Source organism: Camelus dromedarius, chromosome 28 (genome assembly GCF_036321535.1).
Source record: "Camelus dromedarius isolate mCamDro1 chromosome 28, mCamDro1.pat, whole genome shotgun sequence".
NCBI lineage: Eukaryota > Metazoa > Chordata > Mammalia > Artiodactyla > Camelidae > Camelus > Camelus dromedarius.
Window position 1 is genome coordinate 18,650,294 of NC_087463.1, and position 26,823 is coordinate 18,677,116.

A 26,823-nucleotide genomic window follows, 5' to 3' on the forward strand; every position below is an offset into this window, starting at 1 on the left:
TCCTGCCCTTCTACCACTAAAACCTTAAAGACAATAAGCTATAATGACAAAGGCATTTGTGTTCAGAGTCCAGAGAATGGGACTGCAGCGATAACTCTGCTGTGACTTCACTGTGTATGTTACTCAGCACTTTTGACCTCTCTGGGCCTTTGTTTTCCAGCAGATAAAATGAGGCAACCCCACTAGAGGCATTCCAAGGTTCTTTCTGACTCTGATGTGCTGGGAGTATGTGTATCTAGGATGAGACATTCTGATGAATGAAGCTATTCTTACTTTCATGTTTCTCTAGCTAAGCCCCTTTACAGATTGAGATTTTAGATACTTCACACACACACACACACACACACACACGTAACTGACAGATCTATGTAACTCCTGAAAACTGCAAAAAAAAATTCATTCTGAAAATGGCACAGCAGGCTTCTGATCTAGATATTTATCGCCTTCTCTGAAAAGATCACTGTTCAATCCCCGTAATGGATACACTATTTCATGTAAAATCTCATCCTCAAATCTGTAGCCTTCAGAAAGCACTTTTCACTGCTGGGTGAAATTTTTTCAACAGCCAGCTTAGCACTTATAAATTTCTTTCTTTTTCTTTTTTTTTTTTTTAAGGCAGGAATTGTTTTCCTTGTATGCTCTGAGCTATACCTGGTATATTAATGATGATATTAATGAGAGAATTATTGACGCTGAAGAGAACTGGGTATTAATTTTCCATAAGGAGTGATCTCTTTCATTAGAATCATTCTAGAGAAATTTGTTGCAAGTAACTAAACTCTAGAATAACCATAAATCGTAGGTAGAAAGATAAAAACCCTTAGCCCTGAAGCAGTAGTTTCTCCTTCCCTGGTGAATATGGTTTGACCACGGAGGCAAGCGTTTTCCATATGAATATAATTCATGAGTTCTAAAGAGACAGAGCTTAATACATAGACAGCAAACGAAGCATCATTTGAATAAGTATAGCTGTAAAGAATATAGGGAGGTTATTTCCAAGACGGCACTGGGTTTGTTAAGAAAAGGTATTTGCATGCGTTTTGAATATTTTATGAAGGTGTAGAATTACTACAGAACTAGAGTTGTTGCTTTTTTCTTTAATCAAACAATGTGAGCCTAGCCTAGGGTGGTCGTCAGCTACTGGAGTAGCTGGGAGCTACGATTAGGCATGGTTTCGAGGCTGGGAAGCTGTCTGGTTAAGCGTAAGCCTATGACTAGGAGGGATTTCAACAGTATTACTGCTAATCCAAGTCACGATGAAACCAAAACTTTGTCTACAGACGCCTCTGCCTTGATTCAACCATTTGACTAGAGAGAGCTCCTGACTTTTCTAAAGTTCTCATCCTAGGGTTTTCAGAGGGCCAGGTGATGTCAGCGCAAGACCAAATTCTACACAAGTCTGGAAGTAATGGGAGTTTCTCGGCCTACGAATTTGGTCTCTTTTTAATCATTTAAACATTTATAGAAATTATTTGGGTATAAAATGATAATAGATTGAACTTGCTATTTCTTTGATAGAGACTCAATCTTAAAGGACTTAAATTAAAATATCAGGGTAATTAGAGGTGAAATTTAGAAGTTGAATATAATGTTTTAAAAAATGAGAAAGGCTGAGTTCCTCTGTTCACGAAGACTGGCTTCAGAGGGTCTCAAGTGAGTGAGAATAAAGGCAATAGTCTTGGCTTCTCTACTTCTCTGAAAGCATTTACACTAAATTGTGAAAGGTTTTAAGTTCAAATAGATTAAAACACTGTGGCTAGAGCCCAAAGAATTAAAAGAAATAAAGAAGTATCTGTAAGTCTCCATTTTACGCAAAGTCCCGATCTAGGCGCTGCTGGATGCACTGAGCAGAGTGAGAAAACTGAGCTCTCAGACAACTTACCTGGAGTTGCAAATGTTAGGTGCACAAGCGGGGGCACAAGGCAGATAAGGTGGAGGAGAGGGAGGACGGTCCTGAGGATGGCGTTTTCCCGCCTTCAGCAAAAAGGGGCTTGACTTCCTCTAAATGAGTGTCAGCAAGAAACCGATTAGAACCTGACAGCCACGACTGCGCGGCAGCGACAACCTAACGGGACAGGATGCAGCGCTCATTGCGACGTGCTCATCACTGCGGTCTGGGCCCCCGCGCTGGGTTTGTCTCGGTGCATCATGGGTAAGGACATGCGCAGAAGGGGCCCAGCGTGACTAAGCACTCCAGGGGCAAGAGCTGTCAATCAATCAAGAGACCACCTCTAAGCGAGGGTGCAAAATGGTACCAAGCAGAGACCGCTGCGCATCCTCCCCTGGGTCAGCCCGCCTCCCGCTCTTGGAGGGGTACTTTTCCTTTCCGAAACAAATCCTTTAAAATCTTTCGCTAGACAACGCTCCAACTCCTGTCTGATTTCTTTCGGGTGTGACAAGAACTGGGGTCTTTTCCCTGCCCCTTTTGGGGTAACAGAAAGATAGAAAGATGGCAACAGAACCAGCAGTGTGGTGAACGCCAAGCAAGTGGCAAAAGCTGTATTGTGGGACTTTGGTGGTGGACATACTGCACCTGAAAGGTCAGGACAAGCCTCCAAAGGAAAAGAGGAGCGGAAATGGAGCTGGATTTTAATAGAATCACGGAGGATCGAGGTATTCCAGGAATCAGGATATCACATACCAAGGTGTGAAGGAATAAACAAGGTTAAAAAGTGTGAAAATATGGATGAAAGATGAGTGAGAAAAAGTCTTATGTTGAGAAGATGTAAAATTATTTCTCATTTACTATGTAAAGTCAGCAGGGATGTGGTGTATGGAAAACAAACACTGGGCTGAGAGGTGGGAGACCTGGTTTTTTAAAATCATGGCTTTCTCAACAAGGAGCCACTAACTCACAAGAATCTAACCGTTCCTCTTGTGCATTAGCTTTAGAATTTGAGGCAATTCTCTTAAACTCTCTGCACTCAGTTTTCTGGTATTTAAAATAATGTTGGAATGAAATTTTCCTAAAGTTCATCCAGCTCTTACGACTGTGTGTGTGTGTGTATATATATATATAATCAAATTGCATAATATATTCTTTTGTTATTTTAATGAAAGGTGATTTACAAAAAGATAATTGTGGAAGCTAACAAATCCTTTTACAAAAGTAAAAATAAATGGGAGGGATTATTAACATGTCCTGTAACTCTGCTTTATTTTTCTTAGATTTTCCCAATGGACTCTCTAGCAAAATCAATCAACCAATTTGCTCTGGAGTTTAGCAAAAAGCTAGCTGAATCTGCTGAGGGTAAAAATATCTTCTTTTCTCCCTGGGGCACCTCAACCTCCTTGGCCATGGTGTATTTGGGCACCAGAGGTACCACTGCAGCCCAGATGGCCCAGGTGAGTAGAAAGGTCCATCATCCTTCTGTTGCCTTAAAACGAAATGCTTTTCTCGCCTTTTATCTTCATTTCTCTCCTGAAACCCAAATAGCCCACGTTTTACAACTACATCCTCCAAAATAAAAGACATACTTAAAATAATTTCTAGACCATAAAAAGAAGTCTGAGAAAGTGAGTCAACTTGAAAACTGTTTCTAGGAAAACCATTGAAGAACCTGTGTTCTCTAGCAAAATCAAATGGAGAGACGATGAGATTATTAAGTTTGACTCAACACCAAAAACAATTTTATTTTGATTATTAAAATATTTCAAGAAAGTAATGGCTCATATTTTAAATAACAGAGTTAGTCATCATTGTTCTACTCTCAGAAGGATTTTCTTGAAGACACAAATAGAAAAATCAGGTGAATTCTGTTCCTTCTGCTTTTTTTGGGTTTTTTTTTTTTTTGTTCAATCCTTGTTTGGATGAATTTAAAGAACCCATTAAGAGCATTAATAGAGCAAAACAAAATTAATATAGTGTGTATATGTGTATGTGTGTGTAGCCTTAGCAAAACATATAGTAGCCATATATGTGTATATACATTTGTGCATGTGTAAACATGTAAGTATGTGTGTGTTAAATAAAAATAAAAAAAGAAAAGAGTCAGCGCAGTTCTAAATCACACAATAATCAAAAGGCCAAGTGACAGAATTTCCACCCAAGAGGGTGCCCTCTGTGCCAAGTATGGAGATGAACACAGCTAGGAATTCAGAATGAGGCAGCCAGAATGCATGATCTGTCAGTTTGGGCCTAGCATATCCCCCTTATTCTTGTAATTTATAAGATATTGAGTGGTTTAAAAACAGCAAAAACAAAATTCTGGTTCACAGGAAAATTCTGGTTCACAGCTAGTTAAAAACTGGCTGATTATTATGAGGCTAATTATTAAATTGGCTAATTATTAAGGCTATCGCCATGCAGGTGACAGACTTAATCTTAAGATGGATTCCAATTTGGGTCCACTATGTATAAACATATTGCTGGGTGTTGCTCGCCCTTCTTTTATTTCAGTGTTTCTTAACAGCTTCAGTGTGCAACTGAGACTCAGTTGCCTATGCTCCCCTTTATTTCCCTGGGCAAGTGGTTACCGTCTGTCACCATGTGTCAGCAGAAGCTTTGGTAAAACACACTTCATTCCTTATTCTGAATCTGGGTCCAGGATGCATGTGGAAGATGGAATTACTGTTGTGCTGACTTTTCTCGTTGTACAATTTAGAGGAAACTAAAGTCCACATCCTTCCTGTTAACTTTCACATGAATTGCTGGGACGAAGACAAGGACTCTGTCTCCATATGTCACGTAGTGGTAGGCAGTGAGAACTGAACACTTAAGTAGGAAAAACAACTGAAATTTCTGATTTTTCCCGATAATTGGGGCAATGGTGGCTTTTGCTTGAAGTGTCTAACTGATGCTCTCAGTCGAACACCTAGCTTTCTTTTCAAAACAACTACAGATAAAAATGAAACAGAAAACAGGAGACTCTTACCTCTAAGGTTATTCCCAACAACATCCTCAACATCCCATAAAAAGTATTAAAGAGACTGGCAACTTACATTCGACTTAAACATTTATTTAAAAGCAGCTCTTGGCTTACTCTGTTAGTTCATGTGACACACCATCTCAGCCAAATCAGAGCCCCCTTGGCTCATTAATCATAGGTTTTGTAGGTATAGGGATGGCTGGCTTGTAGTTACTGATGTGTATTTCATACGATTACATCACTGCAAAGTGTGCTCACATATTCCCTCTTTACTAAAATTACAGGTTCTACAATTTAGCAGAGACCAGGACAGCAAATCTTGTCCTGACAGTGAAAAGAAAAGGAAAATGGTATGTTTTATTTTTTAATATCTGTTTGATATACAAGGAGAAAGTACTTTTAGCACGTATATTTTAGTGGCTACTTTTAGCAACCTTCAATAGGTAACGTTTCTTAGAAGCACATGCTAAAATTATGGAAAATTTCCAGAGTACAAAATGTCTAGACTTATTGGAAGGGTCATGGGTCATGTTCTTCCCCCTTAATCTCTCCTTTTGCGTCTCCTTCAAAACTACTCCACTTTCAACCTCGCTCTTGCCTTTGCAAACTCAACGTGAAGACGATGCCCCAACGACTTTTGCATTCCTGCACGGATAATATTTAAGAAAAAAATTTTTATCTACCATACAATCGATTTCAACTTCTGTTTGTAGTAGGTCAAATTGTTTCTTTTACTATAAGTTGTTCATAGATACGTAGTTCTTGTTCAACATTTTTATTTGACCAATTTATCTTTTAAAGGAATTACACTCAGGCAAGGTTGAAGAAATACACTCTGATTTCCAGATGCTTATCTCAGAAATCACCAGTCCCAGCAACGCCTGCCTACTCAAAACTGCCAACAGGATCTACGGGGAGAGAACTTACCCGTTTCACAAAGTAAGTGCAAACATTGTAGGCTGATAGGAAAGAAAGAGCCATATGAGACCGATCAACAAACTCTACACTTCTCTAGGGATCCCAGGGACAATCTTAATGTATATGGTGTATGTGGTCAGTATTTCTGATAAAACATTTAGACCAACCGATGTGTCAAGTTGTAATGGAAACCAATAATGTATGTCAAACCAGATCTAGTGATCAGATCTTTCTGCTCAGAAGAAGGGGGTCCACCCCAGGAACAACCCACAAACATGCATAGAAATGTGGTTTAGATAATCCCTGGGCCAACATTTGTTTCATGGGAGATGGAGCAGAAGTTATAGAATAACCCAGTACTGTAAGTCTGAAGGGGCAGGGGGTGGTGTGGTCACAGGAGCGTGGCTGGAGACGGCGGACTCAAGAGGAAAGCTGACTTTGGGATCAGATGAGTCACTTCACATCATGATTTTAGCGACTTTAGGAAAGATTCTTCACGTGGAATAATATCAACTTTTCTTTTCTGATGGCTGAGATCCCGCAGTGCAAACCATGCCTTCATCCTCAGTTCAGACCCAAGGGGCTGACCCCAAACCAGGCCAGACATTGACTTCTTTCACATTTATCCATCACACCCTTTGGCACATTTCAGAAGAGAGCCGGATGACCCAGATGCCCAGTGAGGAGAGAGTAAGGAAACTGAATAGGGTAAAGGGACAGCAATAGAAAAAGAAAGCCATCTTGTGACTTAATGCAGTGTCATCCTGGCCCATACCCAGCTAATTCTGGGGAGTTCAAGACCTGGGCTTTGTTATTACTAAAGGCAAAAAAGCAGCCAAGTCAAGTCACAAAGACATTGTATATACTGGGAGGAGCCTCCTGGACGCAGGTTTGGTTCAGAAGTAGGAGAGATGATTGAGCTGGGTGGGCGCTTGGTGAAAAGAAGCGCACAGAGATACAAAGTGGCCTGTCGTTCAAAATATCCACAACCCTGGACGCGCTCAGAGAGACTGATCAGAACCCATGAGTCAGGACGAGGAATGGTACCTTGAGAAGCTTTAAGTTTTCTTTTTACTAGATTATAAATTCTACAGAGCCGAGGCTTCATAATCTCCAAACAACTTTCTGACAGATAAATTAACTCACCATTTTTTACTGCACACAATTCCTCCATAAAGTCATAAACTGAAGGAATCCCACAGCTGCTCTGAGGAACAGATTATGTTCCAAGGCACAGTCCTCCCACGCAGTGACCTTGGTTACAGCCCCTCAGGATGACGGCCCCCGGGGACAACATCAGAGGGCCGGGAGGAGGCCTGTTTCTTTTCCTTAGAATGCCCCATGAAACCTTTCACCATTCTTAGAAATCAGTTTTCATGGCGGCACATATTTTCCCTCAGAAAGCCCTCCCCAGGTTCTTGGGTGTGTAGAGTCCGCAGCCAGCAGTTGCCGGACCCACAGGTCTCAATCTGGCTCCATCTCTGCCACAGAGAGCGAAGGACAAGTCCCAGGGCCCCTTAGCTGGGGACACTCAACTCCTGGGGTTCCTAGAACGCTCCCTTCTCTGCATCCCCAGTTCCCGGGGACGAGTGAAAACAGGCGAGGCCATGGAAGCTCCAGGACTGTGGGAGGCAGGCCTCCCCTCTCCACCTGGAGCTCTGCATGGCTGGGCAGTGCTCAGCTGAGTTTACAGAGGCTGTGTTTAGTTTTTAACCAAAGCTGGAGGGAGTGAGAAGACTTCAGAGAACAATAGGTTTGCAACTGTCCATCTAGCTGGTTCTTTTTGATAGAATGAAAAAGACTTGATTTCTCAGTTTGGGGAACATTCTACATAAAGAGATTTTACTTGTATCTTCAAGAAATATTTAGAAGACATGAAAACCTACTTTGGTGCAGAGCCACAGTCAGTGAACTTTATGGAAGCTCCTGACCAAATCAGGAAGGAGATCAACTCTTGGGTTGAAAGCCAGACGGAAGGTAAGCTCTCTCCACGGGGCTCCCCAGTGTGCTTCCTACCCCATATCGTTTTATTATTTTGGATTTGTGTTACGTGTAAGTGCATGCCCAGCATGACCGTGGAGACTTGCCTGCCTCTCCACTTCAACGCTTGTCATTCTCTGATTAATACTGACACTTCAGGAATTCCAAGTGGCACTGAGTCCCTGGAACTCCCTGTGCTGCCTCCTGACCCCAGGACTTTGCGCATGCATTCCCTCTGTCGGAAACACTTTTCTCTGCCCTGCCCCGCCCAGCCATTTCACTGCCACTGGATAACTCCTCAGGGCTTCACTCAGGCATAATGTCCTCCAGGAAGCTGCTGGCTCCCGGGCTGGGCTCAGAGCCTTCCTCTTGGCCCCACAGCACTCTGTGGGAACCTGTACCTTGACACTTACCACACTGCCACTGAAATTCACTGTGGGAGCCCCTGCCTCCCTCACTAGACTCAAGGACCCCGACTGCAATAACACTACCTTATAGACCTTCAGCTTTGAATCACTAACGCAGAACAGTCCTGCTCATGGTAGTTGCTCAGAATGTTGATGTTTATTGAAATGAATTGTAGATGTTGGCAGCCCTAAATTCTCAGTTCCTTTTTCACTGAATTAGTGACTCAGAAACCATGGTGAGGCAAGAGTGACCATCATACTTAACTTATGCCTGATTTGGATTCATCCAAAAGTAAGTCTGGTTTGAGAATTACAGATAAGTCAGCATTTACTGAGTACCCTCATTGTTCCAGTTTGCAATCACCAAACCTGGGACCATTTGAGCAACAAAATAAATAATGACAGTAATGAGTTATAACCCATAAAGTGAAACAAATATCCATGAGTCTATTCTGACATAAATCAATAATTGAATACCCCAGTAAGTGGAGGGGAAGGAAAAGCTCTTCCTCACGGTAGAATTCAAATTAATAAACGTAGAGGGAATGATGGAAATGGAAAATCACCATTTGGCAAACACCACAGAAATCACTGTTTCAGGCAAGATTATCAATGGATGCTAAACTAAGCGGGCAAAAGACTGATGAGAAACAAGACTTTATATAGTCTCAAAGTATCTCCCCACCAGATACTTATTAATTATGAAGGGAAAAAAAAGTAATTTGACAGTGGAGAAACCTGGAGACATCAAGTCATCAAAGCTAATGTCACCAGGAATGGGACATATGGATATCCTATACTTCCTGATACAATTAATTGAGAAGGACACCAAGTTACTTCTGTGGTTGCATTAGATTCTGAGGGCCGCCATAACAAAAGACCACAAACTGGGTGGTTTAAAACAACGGAAATACATCCTCTCATAGTTCTGGAGGCTGCATGTCTGAAACTGAGGTGTTTGCAGGGCCCTGCTCCCTCTGAAAGCGCCAGCGAGCTCCAGGGAAGGAACTGCTCTGCGCCTCTCTCCCAGCTGCTGGTGGTTGCTGGCCATCCTTGGCTTCTAAACACACCTCTCCAGTCTCTGCCTGTGCTGACACAACTTTCTTCTTTGTCTCTCCTGTGCCTCTGTGTTTTCACATACCTGCCTCCTCTCTGTGTGTCTCTGTTCAGATTTCCCTCCTCTTGTAAGGACACCCGTCACTGAATTAGAGCCTACCCTAATCCAGGACGACTTCCTTTTGACTGATTTCATCTGCAAAGATGCTATTTCCAAATATGATCACAGGGCATTCACAGGTTCTGGGGGTCAGGGCTGAACATCTATTTCTGGAGGACACAATTGAACCCACAACAGTAATATTGTCACAAAAAAGCATAACCTCAGTGTAATCTTGAGGAAGCATCAGACAAATTCGAACCAAGAATGGAGGGACATTCTACAAGTTTTTTTTCAAAAGTCATGAGAGAAAAAGAATGAATGAGGAGCTGTCTCAGAGTAAAGGTAACTAAGAGGAAATGACAACTAAATGCAACTTGGGCTCTTGGATTGATTTCTGGTCCAGAAAAAGGGGTCTTTATTGCAACAACATACGAAATTTAGGATCTTCTTACAGTATTCTATCAATACCAACTTCCTAGTTTGGATCATTGGCGGATACAAGAAGTTACCATTTAATAATATTTCATAATCACCATCTTTCTAATGTGGTGCTTCACCAGGCTACAATTGTGTCATTTGAAATCTGTCCTTTTGTTCTTATAGGAAAAATCCTGAATCTCCTACCTGACGATGCTGTGAATTCTGCAACCAGGATGGTTCTGGTGAACGCCCTTTACTTTAAAGGAATCTGGGAACATCAATTTTTGATCCAAAATACCACCGAAAGGCCCTTCAGAATAAACAAGGTAAGAACCTGTTAGTAACCAGTATGAATTTCTACCTGGCATTGTGAAGGGAATTCTATTTGAAATTCACTCCTCTTTCTGACTACATGTTCCTGTAAACTCTGGCTCTTACTAGGGCAGGGGTGGCTGAATTAAAAGCCCCAGTTCCATCTCACCTGGAAATTCCCCTTTCATTTTTTTCCCTCTGAGAATGGACTATTCACATTTTACATTCCTCAGTCCTTGCTGCAACCGTGGCAGGGTAGCTAGGGTCGTTACTGCACTTACTCCCCAGGTCAGAAATGCAGTGTGGCGAGGTGACTAGCAGCACGCTGAAGCTAGAAGGCTCCCAGACCCAGAACCGCAAACTCCCCGCTTTCTAGTTCTGTTCTTGTTCTATTAACCTAGTACTATCTTCTGCCAAACTCTCACCTTTCCATAAGTAAAAGAAAGAGAAATGTTAAAATCTTGTATCTTTCGTTAAGGTTTCTCTCTGTGCGAGGACATCACACACCTGTTTTTGTCATAGGAACTCACTTCAGCAACAAGGGAGATGAATGAAGGGTGAGGGATGGGTCTAAGGGCTGGGATGCAGCTGGGGTTTGGTCTTGCCTGGAAATGAGGATTCGAATGTTTTCGGGATTCACTTCCTATCTTTTCAGCTCTTTCTCCCATCACTCTCCTCTCAGACTGAAGGCTAACTTTCTCCGCCTCCCAGTCCTCAGTGGCAGAACATGACCACCCACCCATTCCAGAGTCCGGTCTGCTCGGTCTCAGTCCAGATTCCGAGGGGAGGAACGGATGGGCCAACGTTTGCTAAAATGCTCCTTATTTCCTACAGACTACAAGCAAACCAGTGCAAATGATGGCGATGAAAGAAAAACTTGAAATTTTTCACATAGAAAAGCCACAAGCCACGGGCCTTCAGCTCTATTATGAGAGCCGGGACCTCAGCCTGCTCATACTGCTGCCAGAAGACATCAGCGGGCTGGACCAGGTAAACGCATCTGTCTGTCTGACGTGAGGACCGTTCCAGTGTTCACCCTTCCCGGGAAACATGAAGACATGAGCTCCCAGTTCTTTAATTTCGGCACAGGAAGCACCCAACACACCTTGAGCCCCAGGCACTGCATTTCCACAGGATCATTTAAGAGTTGCAAAACTCTGTAATTCCTCAGAAGGGTTAAGCAATTGACAGATACTTTTAGCATCCGGTAACCACAAAAACAGCCACGTAAACAGCAGACCGAGCTATTTGCTGTCAGTCACAAAGCCATGCGGATTGATCATAGGTGAGCTTTCAGTTGGTGTAGGCCTTCGCATTTCCTCTGGTAGGACCTACCTAATTGGACATTGATTTTTTTATTCATTTGCATTAATCTAGCCTTCGGTATACATTTTCTACTCTTCAGGAAATACAGTCTGTATCAGTACACCTTCAAGTATTATTTAAGTTGTTCATCAGTCAAATTTCTCTTAAGCCTGGCATAACTTTGGTGAGACCACATTTCTGAGCAATTCGCATGTCTAAATTGAACACTAGTTTCCCATGCAATTAGTGGTCTGTCTTTCTTTGCACAGTGTCTGATTTTTTACGGGTGCCAGGTTCTTTTGTAAGTTTCCATTGTCCTATTAGTGCGTAGAAAGGATTTCCAAATGGAGTCATAAAATTTGTGAGGCTGGAGAGGATGGTAAAAATAAGACCAAGTGTGGGTACTAAACCATTAGAGTTACATCCTTATAAGACTTTCTTTTTAACAGTTCAGGTTCCTGACCCAAAGATACTGTCACATTATTAATGTACATCATTTACAAATATCTCATTGATAGCAATACTTGGATCTAGAAAACTGCCCAAGTAGCCAAATCCTGTACTTTGAAACAGATATGTTATTAAAAAAAATTAAACATTGTTTTTTCACACATACATATGCATATGTGTATGTATATGTATATTTATTGTTTTAAAAAGTTAAAATATAAAAAGGAGAAAAAGTATCCTCAAAACCACTACTAAAAAAGTCATTACTCTTAATAAGATTTGAGGGTTTTTCTTTGCTTTGCTTTCTGTTTTTTCATTGTTTACAGTCACTAATTTCATATTGTGATTATAGAGTGCAGACATGTTATTTTTTCTTAGATTTCGTTTTCAAAGAATTGTCTCCTATGTTAATAAAATTAATGTTTTTTTGTGCCCTGGCATACAGCGTGTCCTAAAGTAGATGTTTTTGCGTACACAACATCTAAATGCATGTTCACAGTGATGTACACATTACCTCATCGATGTGCAGTTGATGTCTTGCATATTATCAGAGGATTTCCATTTTGAATCAAGGTCTAATTCTCCTATATCCTGAGAACTATTTATCTGCAAAACTACAGGGCAACAGTGTGAAGGAGCTCATCATAAACAAAGAATTTCCAAATGTGTGTACTTTGTTACCTTCGGTAATGGGAGTGGTTCTAACTCATTTGTGTAACACCTAAAAGTCTCACTCACCCAGTATTTCACACCCCACTTTGACATTTCTGATGCTTTCTCCCCTTGGCTCCAAACTGCAGCTGGAAAAGGCCATCACCTATGAGAAGCTGAGCGAGTGGACCAGCGCAGACATGATGGAGTTGTATGATGTGGAGCTGCATCTCCCCAAGTTTAAGCTGGAAGAGACTTACGATCTCAAGTCGACCCTGAGCAGCATGGGGATGAGCGATGCCTTCAGCCAGAGCAAAGCTGATTTCTCAGGAATGTCTACGGAGAGAAACCTATTTCTATCCAATGTTTTCCACAAGTCTTTTGTGGAAATAAACGAACAAGGTACGGAGGCTGCAGCTGGTACCGGCAGTGAGGTGAGCTTTCGAATGAAACTCCCCTCCATGGAATTCAACGCAGACCACCCATTCCTCTTCTTCATCAGGCACAACAAAACTAATAGCATTCTATTCTACGGGAGATTCTGCTCCCCTTAAACCCTGCATCTCTCTCATCAAATGGGAGCATCCGACAGTGTGAAAAATACACACAGGATGGAAAAACCCAATTACAATGAAAACGAGTTTGTCGCCTGCCTCTTCTTCACATATAAATATTAGCAAAAATACCTTGAAATAATGTATTCTCGTGATCCTATCGTCCTATATAGCCAGAGAGAATGGCAAATTTTATTTTTTTTAACAGTTTATCTTAGGGTGGCCTTTATTTACATTTCAGAAATTCAGTTATTCAATTGAATGTCTTAACAATTCTTGAACTACCTGCTCACTGTATTTTCACTGTTGCTTATATTTCACATGCATCATTCAGTAAAGAAAAAAATTTATAAAGGTGAACATTGGTAAATAAGAATTTTCTCAAGAATACTATTACGATGCTTCATAAATGATCACTGTAAAATTAAACCCCCTTTTCCTGCTAACTATTTAAAAAATACTTATGTTGACGTAAATGGAAAAACTAGTGAAATCCAAATGAAATCTGGAGTTTTAAAAAATTTACCATGGTACTGCTAGATGTTTGCATCAGGGGAAACTGTTAAAAGCGTATGGGAATGCCCTGTATTAACTTTGAAACTTTTCTGTGAATTTAAAATTATTCCCAAATCAAAATTTTATTCAAAATAATTATTATGTGTAAAAGTTGTCACACTAACGTCCTTGGTTTTAGAAATCTTACGAACTAGAAGAGTAAATTTCTAATTTGTATAAATATGTACTGTTAGTTATAAGAAGATATTCTTAGTAATGCTGTATCTCCATAAAATTGGCTGTTTTTCTAATTTCTGTTAAAAATGAGCATGCACAAGGCTTACTGGTAGTCTCAGATGTTATTCTAATTTTAGAGATGGATTGCATCATTCTAGGTTGCTTTTTCCATTTTCGTCTACTAAAGAGAAAGCTACCTCAAATGGATCTGACATGAATGGTGTATAAATTAGTACAAGAAAATGTGTTTTCTATATCAAATCTCAGTTTGGTATCATAGAATTAAAAAAAAAGTGATCCTATGCTTTAGTTCTAAAGATAGGAAACTGTAATACAGATGACATTCAATAATACCTTTATGAAACATTTTGTTTCGTAACATCTGCCATTAAAAAACAATGAAAGAAATCCCTCGTGTCTGTGTTCTACTAAATTAAAAGTCCTTAAATGCAAGGTATCATTGCAGGCTCAAAAGGAAAGTAGGTAAGTGAACTGGGGGCATAAAAACCAAGTCAAGATAAAGAAAGACCAGCATAACTCTGTATCAGAGGCTGACAATCAGATTATATTAAACACAACGTTTTTCAAACAAATGAAAGAGGAAAAAGGATGATACTAGAAACTTTAAATCAGTAAGATTCAACGGACATTCATTTAAAAATGTTTAATGAGCATCTATGCTGTATCAGTTGAAATTCAGGGCAGGGAGACTACATTTCTCAGCAGAAACAGACCCTGGTCCCCTGGTCTTTTGGAGTCATGGAACTTATAAACTCGTGGAGGAAATGGACTCAAACTGGAAGTTAGTGCAAAGAATGATTTGTATTTGCCGATGATACAGTGTTTTCCTCTCACTGCAAATGCATATAGCATATAGCCTGTCTTTAGAAGGATCAATGATCTTAGAACAGTAGATAACAATCATGGTCTGTTCACCTCCCTTGTTCTCAGGGAAAACAAAACTATTAAGAAACTTGACTGTGAGTGGAAAGATGAACAAGCAGGGTGACAATTACAGGATATGGAAGTAAGGCGGTTGGGGGGCTTTTTGCCTGTTTGTTCATATGGGGGAGATTAAGTATATTTATGAGATAAGAAGACCCCAAAGAAGGAGAAGAGATTAAAGACACAGGAGAGGAGGCAATTCATGGAACCATGTCCTAGAGAAGGAAGAGGTCTGCTTCTTTCCTTGAAAGAGAAGGGGTAAGAGATATGGTAGGTTCAGAGAAAGGGACCACTGGCCACTCCTCCATAATTGGGGGTACAGAGGAAGGCACATGTGTTTCAGACAAGATCTTCCCTTTGCCACTATCTGCCAGAGATCAGGAGAACTCATCCCTGGATGTTCTTTGTCCTACTCATGTTCAGTTAAGGACGTGTCAGGGCTGAGGTTCCTGTAAGCTTTCCCAGAATAAGAACCCTCTGAAAAGTAGGGTTTCAGTATAAACCTGAGATGGCAAGGACACTCATCAAAATTGTTCTGTGATTTAGACCTGAGAGTCTGCATCTCTCTCTGATTCCCCATTACCATTCCCAGTTCCCCTCTAGGAGCAGAACAGCACAGACTTCTGGGTGAGGGTTACTTACTTGGGTTTGAACTTCAACTTGGTTCACTGAACCTCTGCACAGGTAATGAGCCCACTGTTTCGTAACAGTGGGTTTTGAGAGTTGCATTCGTAGGTTTGAGAGTTGCATCCTCACATGTCTGCTTTAGGAAACATATTTCGAGGGATGTGTGCTACCAGGTGGTTATCACTGTGATTAAAAACAGCAACCTAGAACATTAAAAAGGAGACCTTTTATAATATTTTGTAACAAGCGGTGTAGCGACCATTAATATCTTTTGAAAAACACCGAGGCTTGCTTATTATTTCATACCAAATTACTTTAAAAAAGAAGTTAATTACTTTCATGTTTTGGGGGGGGGGCAGGTAATTAGGTCTATTTACTTATTTATTCTTAGAGGAGGTACTAGGGATTGAACCCAGAACCTCATATATGCTAAGCATGCACTCTACTTGAGCTATGCCCCCCCCATTTTCATATTTTTTTAAAAGGCTAGTGTTCCAAATGTGCTGACCTTTTCTGTGTTAAGTGGCTATTAGTAGTAAACTTCTAGCAAGTAAAAAACAAAAACAGAAACAAAAAAACCACAGTTGATTGCCTTTAGGTACATCTGATCTATGCATGGGAAATCACCTGCTTTTGAAAGAGTGTACAGTGATCATTTTGAGAACATCTGTTCGGGCGGAGTCTTCCCAAACTCCCTCAGGGGACCTACACTAGCCTTCCCCGCCAAGCCATCTGCTCTCAGGCCGGGGCAGGAGGATGCGCACGAGGCTCCGCCTCTGTCCGGGGCCCAGCCTGGGGATGCGGAGTCAGAGATTGCACAGACCCGAGCACAGATCCGTGCAATCTCGGGGTGCTGAGTCAACGCCGGAAGCCTTGCCCGAAATCAAAGCGGACGTGAAGCATCCACCAAGCAGGACTAGCAGCAGCAGCAGCAGCCGCCGCGGCAGGAATCTCCCAGGTACCAGGGCTGGGGGGGGGGGGCGCTCGAGCCCTCAGGTTCCCGCGGCGGCCGGCTCTAGCCCAGAGCTCGGGCGCAGCGCGGGAGGGAGGAGGGCAAGAGGCAGGCGCAGAGCGAGGAACAGGAGGAGGGGACGAGGGTACCCGGGCGGGAGAGCTGCGGAGCTAGGGTCGCCCTGGCCCCTGCCGCACCCTGGACCCCCAGCCCGCTCTGTCTGGGGCTCTAAAGCGAGTCTCCAAGGCGGGGAATTGGAGCCCCGAGCGCGGCAGCGCGGAGCGCGGCCCCGCCCGGGTCAGAGGCGGGTCCCGGCGGTGGGCGTGGCACCGCGCCCCCCGACGCCGCGGCGCGGCGACTCGCTGGCTGCCAGGGCGGGGCCTGCAGTGCCCGGAGCCGCAGTTCCGCGGGCGGGAGTGGGAGGGGCGCGGGCTGCGGCCGGGAGGCGGTGGCGCCGACGGCAGCCCAGCCTGGACCCTTACGGAGCCCTGGGCGAGATCCGGGACGCGCTGCGTCAGCGTCACCTCCAGCTCAAAGGCCGGTCCCCCCTGCGATCCAGCTCTTTGGTTACACCTTTCCTTCTCCTCCCTTCCCTTCTCTGACCGTTCCTCCTCCTCCTCTTCTCTCTGCTCCTCCTCGTTTCCCTCCCTCCCTCCCTTTTTTCTTTCCATTCTTTTCCTTTTTTCTTTCTTTCACATCTTTCATCTCTTCTTCATTGGCTGCTTTCCCTCAGCGTGGGAAAAAACAAAAAAATCCCAAACCCAAAACCACCCCCCCCAAAAAACCTTCCTCACCCGCCTCCCCCTCCAACACAGCCACAGTAGTTAATTTAATCTAAGAGATCCCACACTTCCCAGATAACCCCGGCTCGGCTCCCACTCGGCTCCCACTGGTCTGCTGAGGGCTTGCAGGCCCCAGCTGCCTCCTGCCGGGATCCAGCCTGGGCCGCTGCCTTCCTGTCCCCCTCCCCAGACCTCCCCTCTTCCCTGGGCCCTGCACAGTTCTCCCAGGACATCTCTGATTGCTGGGTCTCAGTCTCTTTGTCTTTCTCCTCTTACTACCTGCAAAAATGGAAAACTCCTTAGAAGGAGGTGGATATTTTTTCTCTAATGCCTCCACCGTGTACATTCTGAGTAATTCCACCCATTCATCTAGAAGCTCGTGCAGTCAGGATTCTCAGGATGGCTCCCGGTCTCTGGCTCTAGAACTTCTACTCATCTGTTTACAAACCTCTCTTGGCTGTGCCTGTTACAGGATCCCTGGGCATGGTACGTTCCACACACCTCCCGCGGAATGTGGTATCTTCCCCAGTCCAAGCTGGCTCCTCCTATAAACTTCCTGTGGTTCACGGCCCACCCTAAGTGCGAATTAGCTAAGAATGTCAGCATCATCCGTGACCCTCCCTTTCCTTGTCCCTCCTGTGATCAGTCACCCAGCCTAGCATTTCATCTCCCTCTCTAGTGCAGGTGTTTCCTCTGTATACGGCAGTCGCTGGTCTATGGCCCTGGTCTACCTGCAGGGTCCCCAGCCCTTGTTTTCCACACCAAATGGTAAACCATAATATTTTTCTATAACTCATATAAAGCGTTTGTTTAAAAACCGTACCTGGCTTTCCAGACCATGGCTCAAGTCCAAATCTGCAAACCTGTCATAAGGGGCATCCTGTCTCTCCTAGGAAACCACACACTCCCATTCCCCTGGGTCCTGCACAAACCTTGCTCTTCCTGCTACATTCCTTGCACCTGCCAGTTCCACAGCCACAGCCACAGCCACAACCCTAAAACTCACCTCCATCTCTCGCCACCTTCCAGAACTCCTGCCCAATCTTTTAGAACCAACTCACCACTTACCTTCTCCTGGGCTTCTAAAGAAGACTCATTCTGCTTACTGGGGGCTTCCTTAGCATTTCTTCAGTTACCCCGTTACAGAGTACACTCCCAGCTGGAAACCGTTCATGCCTCTGTCTTCCCTGAGGTGGGAGATCCCAGTCAGGAATTATGGAACTTATTTTTAGTTTTTTTCTCCAAAATCATAGAAGGAAAGTTCAACATAAATGCTCTTTGAACAGATGGACTTCGGTATGTGCGTACCGGGTGGGGAGTGGAGCAGCGATCTGGCAGCCATTCAAGGCCCCCAGGAGAATGATGCTGCATGCAGTCAGCCCTCCCCTCTGTCAGTGGTGCCACATCCACAAATTCAACAAATAGCAAATTGAAAATATTTGAGAAAAAATTCCAGTAAGTTCCAAAAAGCAAAACTTGAATTTACACTCTCTGGTAACTATGTACATAGCATTACATAGCATTGTGTTAGGTATTATAAGTAATCTAGTGATGATTTGACGTGTACAAGAGGATGTGTGTAGGTTATATGCAAATAGCACACCACTTTATAAAAGGGACTTGAGCATCCTCTGATTTGGTATCCTCAGGGGTCCTGGAACCCATCCCCCATGGATACTGAAGGATGACCACTCGGAAGCAGAAGGCTTGCTTTTGTGGCTAACTCTGGTACTTTTTTCCGAGACCTGATGACAGTATTTAACTGTCCTGACCCTGTTCGTTCACCTGTAAAAGGAAAACTAGTTTAATGCCAACCCATTTTATTGGCTGGAAATAAATAAAATCTTTTCGCTGGTGTGAGCGGGGACACATCTGAGAGGTGTGTGCGTGTGTGCGAGCGTGTGTCACTGCTCTGATGGAGATACTGGTAGGAAATCCTGTGCTACTGATCAGCACCTGGATGTTAGAAAGGAAAGGAGGTGAGGAAATGAGAAGAAGAAAGAGGGAAGATGGAAGAAGTCAGCAGTAGACATTTATCGGCAAGAGCAGTTAAAATGTAAAGATGAAATTGATGTGGTATTTCAGTTCATTCCTTTGCCTGACCAGACTTGGCAACCACACGCATGCTCTCTCTCTCTCTCTCTCTCTCTCACACACACACACACACACACACACACACACACACGCTCGCACTCACCAGCCTAAGCTTATGACTGCCTCACCCTGGGTCTCATAAAACGAAGAATGTTGCCCAGCATCCAGTTCTACAAGGAACAGATCAGATCGGTAGCCACTGCAGTCGCTGACCCACAGTGCACCCTGAAAGGAATTCAGGACGAGAAACAGGATAAGGTACTCTGTGCTTTGCAAAAACAAGCCCCTTAGAGAGTTAGAGATATCTCAGGAAAAATTTTTAACAAACCTGGATTCTCACACCCTCCTCTATGTAGGAAAGCCCTAAAATCCTTAACTGATGCCCGTGACTAGCAGTGACTTTTCCCTGAGATGTGTGCTTGACTGCACACACTCCCTCCCCCAAATCACACACGTACTGGCTTCTTCCCCTGCCTCTTTGGAACAGCTCCTCAGAGCTGAGAGGCGGTCTCCCGGCCTCTAGTCCTCAGTAAGACCCTGAATGCTGCTTAACTCACAACTCTCACGTTGCGCATTTTTTATTTCAGTCGATCATCCAAAGCGCTTATGCTGAAGTGAGATCAAATCCCAGCGTGTCGCTGTCCTTCATCTCTTGTTCACCTAATCCTCTCCTTAGGGGCCCAGTGCTGTGAAGTCCGAATGTCCCTCAGGGCTCCTAGGGTTTTATTTCCTGAAATATCCTCATATGTAAGGGGAAGAAGTGTGGAGTGGGAAACGGCCTGCTCTGGGGCAGCACCTGCCTGCGGCTGAGGCATCAGCCTTCAGGTCCAAGCCGTGCAGCTGAAGGCTCTGGAAAGGCTTCCCGAGGTGAGGACAGGAACGAACTTAACATTGTGTCCTCAGATCAGTGACCTGTGGAGTGCAGAGCGCAACTGCGCAAACTATGCCCTGGGGTCTGGTCTTGACTGATGTTTTAATACTGTTTTTTTTTTTTTTTTTCAAACTTTAAAGAAGCTGCCCTGGATTGGGCTCTTGTACTACATTTAACTTGTGAATGTCACACTGTTTTTTTTTTTTCCCACCACACTTTGTTTTTTCCTTTTTAACCAGAGACATCTCCTCTTGGGAAAATCTTTTAGAAGGTAGCTTCAACAGAACGGTTCAGCAGTGGGGAGGCTCTGGTTGGAACAGCTGTCCCCACGAGCCCCACCTTCCCCTCCTGACCCTCCAAAGCGTAATGAAATCCACTTTCCAGCCTGCTGCAGGTGGCTCTCCTAGTCCCCTGGGGAATCAGAAGAAGAAAGATCCCGGGGTGGCCCATCTTTATAAAAATGAACACAGGCAAGATGACCCTTATCTCTAGCTGAAGTTTCCAATACTTTCGGTTTTGCTTACTTGCTAATGTTCCAAACTGAAATGTATTTTTCTTGTGTAGCTTTACAATTTTTGAGTTACAAATATACATACAAGTTTTAAAAAAAGGCTAACATAATAGATAAAATAGCTTAGAGGGTCATGGGATTATGAGTGATAATTTGTCCTTTTATTTTCCAAAATGTCTTCAACTGTTAACAGCAAAGAGACTCAGGGAAACTAAGATGATGAACTCAAATAGCTTCGTAAGGAATAACCTAGATTTCTAGACAGTTTAATAAGAATAAGCAATTAATGCAGGACTTGTAAGATTTTTTCTAAAAATTCTAATAATTCATAAGCTGCAATGACTTTTGACAATTTGGAGCAAAGTGCCTGCTGAGGATTTGCCCCTGCCTCCATGGGGCTGTCTTCCCTGATAATTACATTTTAAAGGGATGGCCTCTAAGGACTTGAGAAAGACTGCTCTGGGTTGTAAAACAGAAGAGAGACTTTCCAAAATGTTTACCGCTCAAAGGAGCAGAACAAGAATTTGCAGTGACAAGTTGTCGCTCAAAGGAGCAGAACAAGAATTTGCAGTGACAAGTTGTCTAAAGTAATGCTCTAAGGAAAGGGAAGTCAGGACCCAAGGGAAGAAAGAATCTTAGGGGGAGGTCAAGCCTGGCTCTGTCAGGCTGGAGCCGAAACAGTGCCGCTGACTCAGAGTGTCTACCAGATGACTTGAGGTTTGGGCTTCATATTTTTTCTCGCTGCCCATGGGCTCCATTCCCAGCTCCCAGCTCAGTTTCCGCAGCTCTGATGGAAGTATACTTTGCAGAGTCCTCCCGATTCAAAGGAAATTGTGTCTTCCCAGGAGTCCAGTTTTTTGGGCAGACCATCCCCAACAAATGCTCCAAATCTTTTGAAAGCCATCCAGCTGTTTTTCATGTGACATAAAGACAGAAATGTCATTTTTATTTACAGAAAGTTATTTCTAATGCATAGAACATTGCTTCTAAATTATACTAGAGACGTTAAACTGAGGGGAACTACCCCGAATAGGGGGACTTTGTGTAACAATGAAGACTTCAGGCTCAGGAATAAAACCACGGATTCTGATCGTGGCTTCCTCGATGACTGTCAGGAGCTCTGGAAGAACTTCCCTGGGTCTCCTGGTCTCTGGGGTAGGAACTGCACTGACTGTGCATGTTCTTGGGATTAAATGAGATGGTACGGGTGCAGTTGAGAACAGCGCCTGGCACCTTGCTGGCCATCCTTACCCTAAGGGAGGGAGTCTGCAGGTCTCAGAGGGTCTTTGAGCCCCTGCAGCCATCCTGTTGCTAAGAGTGGTACCAGTCATGAGCGCTGGGATTGGCTACTTTGTGAATAAACTGGTGTATTAGTTTCCTGTTGATGCTGCAGCACCTTACTACAAATTTAGTGCCTGAAAACAAACAAAATGTATCTTACAGTCCTGGAGGTCAGGAGTACATGAGTGGTTGGCAGAGCTACATTTTCCCCCTGTTGCAGCTCCTGGAGGCTGCCTGCATTCCTTGGCCCGGGGCCCCACATCATTCTGACTTTTGCTTCCATCATCACATCTCCTTCTCTGGCTCTGGCCCTCCTGCCTTCCTCTTATAAGGACCCTATGATTACACTGAGCCCATCTGGAGGATCCAGGAGACGCTCCATCTCAAGATCCTTAATCCAATCACATCTGCGAAGTCCCTATTGTCATGTAAGAGGATGTGGTCACAGGTTTGGGGGATTCGACATAGATGTCTTCGAGATGCAGTTATTCTGCTGACCCCACGCAGTGTCCACAGACAGGGGTGCTCATGAGCAGGTGACGAACGGAGGCCTGGCTCACGTGCTCCTGTGTTGTGCTTTTGATACAGACCTTCACCGATGGAGGATCTCTGTGAAGCAAATGGCACTTTTGCCATCAACTTACTGAAAATGCTGGCTGAAGAGGACAACTCACGAAATGTGTTCTTCTCTCCCCTGAGCCTCTCCTCCGCCCTGGCCATGGTCTTCATGGGGGCCAAAGGAAACACTGCGGCCCAAATGTCCCAGGTATGCGTGCCCGTCCCAAAGGAGGACCAAGGGTGTGCTTCCTTCTGGTCCTTCCGTACCTCCCTCCAGCTGATGAAAGCCGGGGAGGTTGGTAGGTGGGAGGGGGCAGCAAAGTGACTGGGAGAAAGCAGGCAGGGCAGGCAGGGGTAAAAAGGTGAATTGTGTAAGACAGAATCTCCCCTTAGTGTTTATGGGGGAATTTATCGAGTCGTTATGTTATTTTCTGTACATAAAACATCACTACGTTATAGCAAAATTGCATCTTTGATAAGTAAGGTGAACTATATAATTCAGTATAATTTTGTTCCACAGAAAGGCCAAGAATTTCAACTGTGTTATATTTTAAACTTTTGCTAACATTACATTGCAAACTGAAATGCAGCTGTGTAAACGAACTTTTTGTTAAATGGATTGTTTGTAGCAGATGATTACGCATAGCGGAAGAGGAATGCCACACACACGGGGAATTGTATCTTCTGGGTTATTTAGAGGATGTGTATAACCTGATTGATCCGAAGTGGGTTATGCGTGGCCTTAGCTACGGATGAAGAAGTTGGATAACACTTCAGGGGAGTCATCCTTCCTCTCTTAGTGGCTTAGTTTCATTGACATTCTGGTGATAGTGTCCCAGAAAATTGCCACTAACATCAGGCGCACGGATGCTCCCCGGGAGCGAGACCGCGGCCACTGTTGAATCCACCGCGATTGCTTCTCCCCGGTCACCGGAGGAGGGCGGCCTTGGACTGGAGAACTGTGGAGTTGCACATGAAATATTTTTCTGTTTATTTCTGCTCCTTATTGTATCCCGCGGGTCATTCCAGCTACTTTTGTCCTGTCCTGTCTCCCTCCTGAGTTGCCGCTCGCTGCCTTCCTGGAGCAGTGCTTTCCACCTGGGGGCGGTTTTGCCTCCCAGGGCAATTTGGACGAAGCCTGGACAGTGTAGGTTGTCATAACCGAGAGGTGCTACTGACATCTAGTGGGCAGAGGCCAGAAGTGCAACTAAATATCCTATGATGCGCCCGACAGCCCCGCAACAAAGTTTCTCGGCCCCAAAAGCCCACAGTGCCGAAGTGAAGTCCTGTACCAGACGGTTAAGCCCAACTCCTTTTACGATAGGATCCTCTGTGATATTCGGCGCAGAAATTTGTTTGCAATTTCTTCCGGGAGTAAAATGCCAATGTTAAAAGGCCGCGTTCTTGTCTCCTCTTACCAGGCACTTTGTTTGAACTACGGTGGAGACGTTCACCAAGGCTTCCAGTCACTTCTCACTGAAGTTAACAAATCTGGCGCCCAGTGCTTGCTTAAAACTGCCAACAGACTCTTTGGGGAAAAGACGTGTGATTTCCTGCCGGTAAGCAGTGCTCACCTGCTGATGATGAAATTGCAAATAAAAACCACAGATGAGCAGAGATATAAAGTGTAGCTCTACTGCCTTAAAAACGTGCTTAGAATTACACTTCTGGGATGATAATTTTGAATTTTATGAATGCTTCTGAATTATGTCTTTTTAAAAAGTGATTGTTTTGGATACGTCCTGCGGATGTCAATCTCCATTTGTCCATCCGCCTGCATCCGGGACCTGCCTCTTCCTCTTGATCCCCACCTCAGTGACCTCATTCTCCCCAGGCTTGCCTCTAAGTGTTGGGCTGTTCCTGTGGAGCTGGCCTCTCAAGGTCTCTTAAATTTGTCCTCTCTTCTGAATCACCACTGCCACTGCCTGGGTCCAGACTCACATCTGTTTTAATTGTTGCCTAACTGAGCTCTCCAAGTCCAGCCTGGTCCTTCCACACTACTGACAGTACAGTCTTTCTAAAGTTAAAATCTGTCAATTGAAATGTGGTTTTGATTCTGAGTTGTTCCTCTTGACTGCAGCATATAATTTCAAAGTTCCCTAGTCCAGTAAAAAAAAAAAAAAGCCTGTCATTATTCAATATGTGAGTCCTAAAAATTATGCCATACAATATGCAAAGTGATGCTACCTAGAGATTAATGAAATGATCAGGGCAGGCGTGGCCATTTTATGGGTTGGCAGATTCCAAGGATTATTCTGTAAGACTCAAATACAGCCCTGTCCTGGCTGCTGTTGGGTGCTACCCCATGCAGGTTGCCTGCTCTGGGCTTAAATGTCATTGGAGTTGATTCTGGATCCTTCAGCTGGCTAGAACTTCTAGGATAAGCACTTGTGATTCCACAGATCTCCTGGTTAATCAGATGTTCATTTTTGCCTATCAGCCTGCTCCCTGAATACTGTAATTTGGGGAACACTGAAGATCCCGGGAACCAGGCTCTACTCTTCTTGGTTGCTGGGGTCTTCTCTCTACATCTTCTTTCTTCTGTAGAAGCTAAAATATTTGAGAACAAGAGATGGGCGGAGGATGGGACTCAATTGCCAGGCACATTATATCAGAAAACGAGTTTTCCTGAGGTGAGTTATCTGTGGGTTTTAATGTATTGCATATGAGGACCTTCCTGATTGAACCCCAACTTACATTTCAAGGATCATCTTTTGCCACTGTTTTCCCTAATCTCCACCCCCCACCCCGAACACCTGTAAGATTTCTTGATCATCTAGTTCAACCATGGAGTCTCTCGATCATTCCTCAGATACGTTTCAGACACTGTGATTGGTGCCGGTGATACAGAAACGAGTAAAAGAGAGTTAAACTGCCTGGTAGGGGAGACAGAAAATCAAACACAAAGTCTATATGGAGCTGAAGTGTTCGACAGGGACGTTCACGGGTTGTTTTGTGCAGGGCTGCCATCATCCATATTCTCCAAACATCATGAAACTCTCTGTGTCTGTATGTTTCTCCCTCAGCAGATTGTGAGCCACCTCAAGTCCAATGTCACATCTTTACCCTGGTGTCCAGCGCCTCACACAGTGCCGGGCGCAAAGTCAGCAGTCAATGTATTTTGGTTAATTGCATAAATGTCTTAAAGTGCAGGGTGACCTGTGCAAACATTTGTGCTAGAAATATGTTAAGAGAAAAGAATGTTTTCACAGTTTTAGAAAACACTGCCAAATAGAATATGGCCAAACACGGTATTTTGCCTCTGTAGGCTTTTAAGGACTCCTGCCAGAAGTTCTACCAGGCGGACCTGGAGGAGCTGTCGTTTTCTCAAGACACCGAGGGATGCAGGAGACACATCAACAACTGGGTGACAGCAGAGACGGAAGGTGAGAGATCTCGTCTCTGCAGACTTCGCGTAATGAAGGAGACAGAGCTGGGACCGGCTGGGAGGTGGCCTCCACGGTGTTGCCCTGTGACCCTGTAGCCAGTGACTGTTTCTGTGTGTTTGCTGGGCTTCCAGGCCAGCAGTGTGACTCTGATATTTTTCCTGGGCTATGAAGTGGTGATTTCTAAAAAAAACACAATACACCTAGTTTTTGTCTCTCAGATGCCCTCTCTCCTGGACTGTGCTGGAAAATCCTTGGAAACTGCTTCCTCTTTGGTGCTGTTTCACTTCTTCCATTGTGGAGGGCAGAGTGACACTGAGTTCAGGTCACAGCCGAGCAGGGGAGCACCTCCTGTCATCTCCCGGGGGCACCGGGAGCTCTAGCCGCCCGCAGTCCCTCCTTCCCTCTCAGCGTGGCTGGGGCTCAGCTTGCCTTCCCAGAGTGTCACCGCTTCTGAATTTGCTGCAGATTCTGGAGGTGCGGCTGGCGTGAAGCGTGCAGGGTTCCCCCATCCAGACGCACGAGAAATATTTCTGCCGGTCCTTGACTAGAGAGCAGAGAAAAAGGACATGACTTTCAGAACCGTAAATACCCAACACGTCATTTAGAGACTTCCAGCGGGTGGGGAGGCTTCTTCACGTGCCCACCTGATATTCCAGCGTTCAGTTCTGTGTGTCGGGCAGCGACAATGTCAATGAACACACTGGAAGCCGATGAGTACACTAACGCCCATCAAAGGGAAGGGCCTCTCACATCCTCGTCTTCATACGTCAGGCCACATGTGCAGGGGTCTCCGCTCTCCAGGTGACCCAGCAGCGCCGTCAGCCAGGCTCCTCGCCTCCCTCCTGACCACTCACTTCCCCTCCACGGCGGTGGCTCGCACCCTTCCCTCTGTAGGGCTGACCACCCACGTGCTTTCCCAGAATGGGAGATTCTGGAGCTGGAGGGGACGTCGGGGATCCCCTGTCCCCGCTCTCATGGGACAACTCAATGGGGGCCCCTCCACGGCAGCCCCCCAGTTCTGCTGCCCCACTCCCTCTCTTCAGGAAGCTGCTTTCTC

At 44.5% G+C, this 26,823-nt stretch overlaps 2 protein-coding genes and 1 long non-coding RNA gene across 11 annotated transcripts in view; 2 read left to right on the forward strand and 1 right to left on the reverse strand.

Moving 5' to 3' along the window:
- Positions 1-13,815, forward strand: part of SERPINB10 (serpin family B member 10) — a 14,626-nt gene extending 811 nt beyond the window's left edge. The window contains exons 2-8 of the mRNA XM_010993465.3: positions 3,169-3,345; positions 5,153-5,218; positions 5,670-5,807; positions 7,646-7,763; positions 9,936-10,078; positions 10,899-11,054; positions 12,620-13,815. Coding sequence (XP_010991767.1) covers positions 3,178-3,345; positions 5,153-5,218; positions 5,670-5,807; positions 7,646-7,763; positions 9,936-10,078; positions 10,899-11,054; positions 12,620-13,024 — 1,194 coding nt within the window. The 5' untranslated portion in view covers positions 3,169-3,177 and the 3' untranslated portion in view covers positions 13,025-13,815. The remainder of the gene's footprint in view (positions 1-3,168; positions 3,346-5,152; positions 5,219-5,669; positions 5,808-7,645; positions 7,764-9,935; positions 10,079-10,898; positions 11,055-12,619) is intronic.
- LOC135319533 (uncharacterized) overlaps positions 1-17,476 on the reverse strand; it is a 24,901-nt gene extending 7,425 nt beyond the window's left edge. The window contains exons 1-3 of the long non-coding RNA XR_010378200.1: positions 17,342-17,476; positions 15,344-15,531; positions 9,957-10,062 (exon numbers count right to left, since the gene is read on the reverse strand). This is a non-coding gene — a long non-coding RNA (uncharacterized LOC135319533). The remainder of the gene's footprint in view (positions 1-9,956; positions 10,063-15,343; positions 15,532-17,341) is intronic.
- LOC105100463 (serpin B8) overlaps positions 16,123-26,823 on the forward strand; it is a 15,706-nt gene continuing 5,005 nt past the window's right edge. The window contains exons 1-5 of one of the 9 annotated variants that reach the window (XM_064480421.1): positions 16,123-16,286; positions 18,349-18,517; positions 22,408-22,585; positions 23,799-23,936; positions 25,646-25,763. In XM_064480421.1, the coding sequence (XP_064336491.1) occupies positions 18,432-18,517; positions 22,408-22,585; positions 23,799-23,936; positions 25,646-25,763 (520 nt within the window). In that variant the 5' untranslated portion in view covers positions 16,123-16,286; positions 18,349-18,431. Of the gene's footprint in view, positions 16,287-17,431; positions 17,549-18,348; positions 18,518-19,448; positions 20,024-20,085; positions 22,248-22,407; positions 22,586-23,798; positions 23,937-24,818; positions 25,011-25,645; positions 25,764-26,823 lie in introns of those variants that run through there. The other 8 variants (XM_064480422.1, XM_031441779.2, XM_031441781.2 and 5 more) reach the window with 8 other exon arrangements.